The sequence below is a fragment of the Hemiscyllium ocellatum genome, chromosome 12, assembly GCF_020745735.1.
Source record: "Hemiscyllium ocellatum isolate sHemOce1 chromosome 12, sHemOce1.pat.X.cur, whole genome shotgun sequence".
NCBI lineage: Eukaryota > Metazoa > Chordata > Chondrichthyes > Orectolobiformes > Hemiscylliidae > Hemiscyllium > Hemiscyllium ocellatum.
Window position 1 is genome coordinate 8,538,509 of NC_083412.1, and position 6,809 is coordinate 8,545,317.

Sequence of the window (6,809 nt, forward strand, 5' to 3'; positions counted from 1 at the left end):
CATCTCGATGGCTCTCTGCTGAAAGCCAGCCTTACTGTTCACAATACACCAACCCCCATTTCCTATTCCTCTTTTACTGTCACTGCAGCATTGATCTCATGAACTCTCAACTCTGTAGAAACTCTCACCTTCTCACGCATCTCCGACACCATCATAGAATCACACAATATTTCAATGCTGAAGGAGGCCATTCAGCTCCTCATGCCTGTACTGGCTCAGTAAACAAGCATCATCACCCAAAGCCAATCTCCTGCCATCTCCCTGCACATCATTTCTATCCAAATAACAATCCAGTGCCCCTCATGAATGCCTCAACTGAATCTGCCTCCACCACTTTTGCAGACAATGCATTCTGTACTCAAACTATAGAAAGGTATATTCTCACATCACCCTTCCTTCATTTCCACCTCACTTTAACTCTATGCCCTCAAACAAGAACGAGAGGGCAAGCAGAAACAAATTCAACGGGTGCACTATTCTACGATAAGAAGCTTCACTCTGTTCTTCCTGTCTGGGCCAGCATTTATTACCCGTCCTCTTGTTGCCCCCTTGAGAAGGTGGTGGTGGTGAGCTGCCTTCTTGAACCGCTGCAGTCCATGGGACCCACAATGCCATTAGGGAGTGGATTCCAGGATTTTGACCCAGCGACACTGAAGGAATGGAGATATATTTCCAAGTCAAGGTGGTGAGTGGCTTGGAGGGGAAGGGAGTGGTGTTCCCATGTATCTGCTGCTGAAATAGTTGGCCTTGTTCTGGGGAAATAATCACCGGAGAGAGCAATGCCACCCATAGGGACTGGTACCAGTGTGAAGTTGATGAAATGGTCATCCAGGAGTAGCACTGAAGGAGACATGATACACTATTCCTCCTCTTCTGTCTCTTTCCACACAGTGTAAGAGGCAGAAACAGAATCGTCCCAACAGTCAGACATTCGAGTTATCATTTGCTAATGAATGAACAAAGGCCACGGTTAAACAAACAGGGGAACCCAGGCAGTACACACACGGTGAAGGTTTGGTCAAATCTGAAATGCCTTTGCATAAATGTGCAAAATATCCTCGGGGTATACGGAGAGAGCAGTGCGTGTTGAAGGAACCGAGCCAGCTCCTTGCACTTTCTTACCTCTTTGATTCGGTTTTCCACGACTTTCTGAAAAACGTCTTGCGAAAACAAGATCAGAAATATCACGAGGCAACCCGCAGCGACCACACCAGTCAGAGCAGCCTTGTTTCTGAAGCGAGTCATGACTGTCTCAGGGCACACAGAACACAAGCAAAATAAAAAGTGCTGGCAAATAGGTCCGACCGGCGAAGGAGTTGGAAACTCAGCCCACCAGGAATGTTGGAAGTCTGCCAGATTCAGGGGGATACTGACCTGAACAAAGTTCCAGCTCCTACAGCCAGTTTCGACACAGGGAAGGTCACTGTGCAGCCAATCACAGTGTCAGACCAGTCTCTCTGCTTAACTCAATAAATCACAGGTCGCTCCTGCCTCGCCTTGCCGCCATTCATTCACTGAACATCTATCCAACACCAATCGGGGGTAAGATAGAGGACAGTGCCATCAAATCACAGCAGGCCACACCACAGAGAGGTGGGTTTGAGGAGGGGGAGAGACATCTTGGGGGGGGGGGGGGCATATGTCTGGTGGCCAGAGACATCTGGTGGGGTGAGAGGCGAACAGGGGAGATATGACTTGGGAGCAGGATGGACGTGTCTGAGAAGGAAGGAGTGACATATCTGAGGATGGGGTGTCACTCTCAGGAAATGCCATCTCCAAATAAGGGTCAGAATCCATAAATACCCTCTCCAAATAATGGTCACTCAGTAAATACTCTCTCCAATAAGGGTTACACTCAGTAGATACCCTCTCCATCAGGGGTCAAGCAGTAAATACCCTTTCCAGACAAGAGTCACTCTCAGTAAATAACCTTTCCAAACAGGGTTCACACTCTGTAAATACCCTCTCGACAGCACAGAGGTTAGCACTGCTGCCTTATGGCAGCAGGGACCTGGGTTCAATTCTGGCCTCAGGCAGCTGTCTGTGTGGAGTTGCACATTCTCCCCGTGTCTGCGTGGGTTTCCTCCCACAGTCCAAAGATGTGCAGGTCAGATGAATTGGCCATGCTAAATTGCCCAGAGTGTTAGGTGCATTAGTCAGAAGGAAATGTAGGGAGGCAATTCTGGGTGGGTTGCTCTTCAGAGGGTCGGTGTGGATTTGTTGGGCCAAAGGGCCTGTTTCCAAGCTGTAGGGAATCTAATCTAATCTCTCCAAACAGGGGTCACTCAGCAAATACCCTCTCCACACAAGGGTTACTGAGCAAAACACCTTTCCAAACCATTGATTGGTCCCTTTGTGGATGATCCTTCACCAGCTTAGCTGACGGTTCCCGCCATTCAGTGGAGGATATGACAGTGAGTTTTGAGGGCATTGATATTTCCTCAGCCCTCCTGTCAATTCCTGTTGTGACAAAACTCAAGATTTGGCTTTGGGATAGTAAAGTTTGAATTTTCAGTACCTCTTCAGACATTTCTCTCACTGTTTTTAGTGAAACGAGTAACTCATCTGCTCTGAAGAACCTCCGTTGTGGTAAAGTAAAAGTTACGAGTCAGATCAAGGAGCACAGTAAACTGTTTATATTAAACAGTACAATTGCAACGGCGTTTTTATTATCCTCCTTTTGCTTGCTCTAAATCAACATCAAGGGAAAGACTTTATTTCTAGAGCACATATCACAGCAATCAGCAAATTCCCAAAGTACTTTAAGTAAATAAATATTAAGCATTATTCGAAATTTTTGTCACTGCTGTCATAGAGTCACAGAGATGGGTGGCACGGTGGCTCGGTGGTTAGCACTGCTGCCTCACAGTGCCAGGGACCCAGCTTCAATTCCTGCCTCAGGCAGCTGTCTGTGTGGAGTTTGCACATTCTCCCAGCGTCTACGTAGGTTTGCTCCGGTTTCCTCCTACAATCTAAAGATGTGCAGGTTAGGTAAATGTAAGGGAATTGGTCTGGGTGGGTTGCTCTTTGGAGGGTCAGTGTGGACTTGTTGGGCTGAAGGGCCTGTTTCCACACTGTAGGGGATCTAAGATGTACAGCACAGAAACAGATCCTTTGCTCCAACTCATCCATGCCAACCATTCCTAACCTAATCTATTCCCATTTGCGGCGCTTGGCCCATATCCCTCTAAACCCTTCCTATTCATATATCCATGTAGATGCCTTTTAAATGCTGTAATTGTACCAGCCTCCACCACTTCCTCTGGCAGCACATTCCATAAACGCACCACTCTCTGCATGAAAACGTTGCCCCTCAGGTCAATTTTAAATCTTTCGCCTCTTAAGCTAAATTTATGCCCTCTAGTTCTGGACTCCCCTGCCCTGGGGAAAAGACCTTGGTTATTCACCCTACCTATGATTTTATAAAAGTCTCTAAGGTCACGCCTCAGCCTCCACCACTCCAAAGAAAAAAAAGCCCCAGCCTTTTTCTACAGCTCAAATCTTCCAACTCTGGTAACGTCCTTATAAATCTTTTCTGAAACCTTTCAAGTTTTGCAACACCTATCCTATACCACGGAGGTTCCAGAATTGAATGCAAGAAAAGCAGATGGTCATGCACAGCAGGATCCAGTATCATCAATGTGGCCATGAGCAGGCAATCAGCTTATATAATGGTGATTAACGGGAAAGCTGTTGGTCCAAGGCACCCTGGGATGTCCCTCAGAGCAGGCTGGTTAAGACGGACCCACTAAAGAAACTGGTTAAATCTCAGCTGGTGTAGTGTGCATGCTCTGGATGCCATATTACAGAAATGATGGAGAGAGTGCAGGAGAAGTTTATGACAATGGTTCCAGGGTTTTTTAATGGAGATAAGGAGAAGTTTCTTCAGCCAGAGACTGGTGAAGCGATGGAATTCATTGCCACAGAAGGCTGTGGAGGTCAGGCCATTGAGTATATTTAAGACTTAGGTAGATAGGTTCTTGAGAATCAGGAGCGTCAAGGCTTACGGGGAGAAGGTAGGAGAATGGAGTTGAGAACCATATCAACCATGATCAAAAGGCACAGCAGACTCAATGGGCTGAATGGCCTAATTTCTGCTCCTGCGTCTCATAGATGAGAAACTTTAGTCATAGGGCAAGATCAGAGAAATTGGGCCTGTTCTCCTTGGAGAGAAGAAGGCCGAGAGGTGATCTGATGGAGGTTTTTCAAAATCATGAGTGGGGTTGGGTAGAGAGGACATGGAGAAGCAGTTCCTGCTTGTAAAAGGGTCAAGAACTAGAAGGCAGAGGTTTAAAGTGTTTCGCAAAGGAAGCAAGAGTGAGTAGAAATGAAAGTTTTTCTAGACGCCGAGTGGTCCAATGCACTGCCTGGAAGAGAGGTGGAGACAGATTTAATGGAGCCAGGCAAGAGAGGTATTGAATGGTTAACTCAACAGAATGGATGTGCAGGGTTATGGGGAAAAGGCAGGAGAATAGCTCTATCACAAAGCTCAGAGAGTCAGAGCATACGCAATGGACCAAATGGCCTTAGAACATAGAACATAGAAAAATACAGCGCAGTACAGGCCCTTTGGCCCTCGATGTTGCGCCAATCCAAGCCCACCTAACCTACACTAGCCCACTTTCTTCCATATGTCTATCCAATGCCCGTTTAAATCCCCATAAAGAGGGAGAGTCCACCACTGTTACTGGCAGGGCATTCCATGAACTCACGACTCGCTGAGTAAAGAATCTACCCCTAACATCTGCCCTATACCTACCACCCCTTAAATTAAAGCTATGCTCCCTCGTAATAGCTGACTCCATACGTGGAAAAAGGTTCTCATTGTCAACCCTATCTAAACCCCTAATCATCCTGTACACCTCTATCAAGTCACCCCTAAACCTTCTTTTCTCCAATGAAAACAGCCCCAAGTGCCTCAGCCTTTCCACATACGATCTTCCTACCATACCAGGCAACATCCTGGTAAACCTCCTCTGCACCCGTTCCAGTGCCTCCACATCCTTCCTATAGTATGGCGACTAAAACTGCACACAATACTCCAGATGCGGCCGCACCAGAGTCTTATACAACTGCAACATGACCTCAGGACTCCGGAACTCAATTCCTCTACCAATAAAAGCCAGTACGCCATATGCCTTCTTCACAGCACTATATACCTGGGTGGCAACTTTCAGAGATCCGTGTACATGGACACCAAGATCCCTCTGCTCATCCACACTACCAAGTATCTGACCATTAGCCCAGTACTCCATCTTCTTGGTATTCTTACCAAAGTGAATCACTTCACACTGACCTACATTGAACTCGGTTTGCCACCTTTCTGCCCAGCTCTGCAGCTTATCTATATCCCGCTGTAACCTGCCACATCCTTCCTCACTCAACAACTCCACCGACTTTCGTATCATATACTTGTTGAGAACTAAGCTCTATGAAAACAACTCAATGGAAATTCAATTACAAAAGACTGAGAATGGGTTTGGGGAAACACATGAAGTTATTTGCTTCATTTCGGTGGGTCAAAACTGGGCAGACCTTACATCGTCAATGTAGGACACTGCAAAACAAAGGGTACTATGAAAAAAGAGTACAGGTATTGAAAAACGGGTACAGTTGATAACACCTTAAAAGTGGAGTAACAGGTAGACGGGGGGTGAAGAAGGCTTTCGGCATGCTTGCTTTCATTGGTTACAGCACAGAGTAGAGGTGTTGGGAAGCCTTGCTGCAGCTGCAGAAGACATTAGTGAGGTCTTAGTTGAAGTGCTCCATGCAGTTGTGATCAATCGACAATAGAAAGTATATTATTAGACTAGAAAAAGTGCAGGGTGTGCAATGTGGCTGGAATCTTGATGTCACGAGGAATTAAGGGCTGTGGGGAGAATGCTAGTAAGTGGAGTTGAAATGCGCATCAGCCATGATTGAATGGCAGAGTGGACGCGATGGGCCGAATGGCCTTACTTCCACTCCTATGTCTTATGGTCTAAGTTCATTACAGGGAGTGCAGTGTGGCTGCATGTCAGTTGCAGTGTGTGCAATGTGGCTGGATGTCAGTTGCAGGGTGTGCAGTGTGGCTGGATGTCAGTTGCAGGGTGTGCAGTGTGGCTGGATATCAGTTGCAGGGTGTGCAATGTGGCTGGATGTCCGTTGCGAGATGTGCAGTGTGGTTGCAAGTCAGTTGCAGGGTGTGCAATGTGGTTGGAAGTCAGTTGCTGAGTGTGCAATGTGACTGGATGTCAGTTGCAGGCTATGCAATGTGGCTGGATGTCCGTTGCGAGGTGTGCAGTGTGGTTGCAAGTCAGTTGCAGGGTGTGCAATGTGATTGGAAGTCAGTTGCTGAGTGTGCAATGTGTCTGGATGTCAGTTGCAGGGTATGCAATGTGGCTGGATGTCCGTTGCGAGGTGTGCAGTGTGGTTGCAAGTCAGTTGCAGGGTGTGCAGTGTGGCAACTTTTCAGTTGCAGAGTGTGTAATGAGGAGGGATGTGTGTTTGTGTGTGTGCAGTGTGGCTAGATGTCAGTTACAGGATATGCAATGTGGCTGGATGTCAGTTGCAGGATGTGCAGAGTGGCTGGATGTCAGTTGCTGAGTGTGCAATGTGACTGGAAGTCAGTTGCAGGGAGTGCAGTGTGACTCCATGTCAGTTGCAGCGTGTGCAGTGTGGCTGGATGTCAGTTGCAGGGTGTGCAATATGGCTGGATGTCAGTTGCAAGGTCTGCAGTGTGGCTGGATGTCAGTTGCAGGGTGTGCAGTGTGGCTGGATGTCAATTACAGGGTGTGCAGTGTGGCTGGATGTCAGTTGCAGGGTGTGCA

At 47.3% G+C, this 6,809-nt stretch overlaps 1 protein-coding gene across 1 annotated transcript in view; it reads right to left on the reverse strand.

The window, feature by feature from the left end:
• The window catches only part of LOC132820653 (lysosome membrane protein 2-like), a 64,864-nt gene extending 63,521 nt beyond the window's left edge, over positions 1 to 1,343 (reverse strand). The window contains exon 1 of the mRNA XM_060832863.1: positions 1,123 to 1,343. Within this exon, the coding sequence (XP_060688846.1) occupies positions 1,123 to 1,245 (123 nt within the window). The 5' untranslated portion in view covers positions 1,246 to 1,343. The remainder of the gene's footprint in view (positions 1 to 1,122) is intronic.
• Positions 1,344 to 6,809: the final 5,466 nt, after the last annotated feature.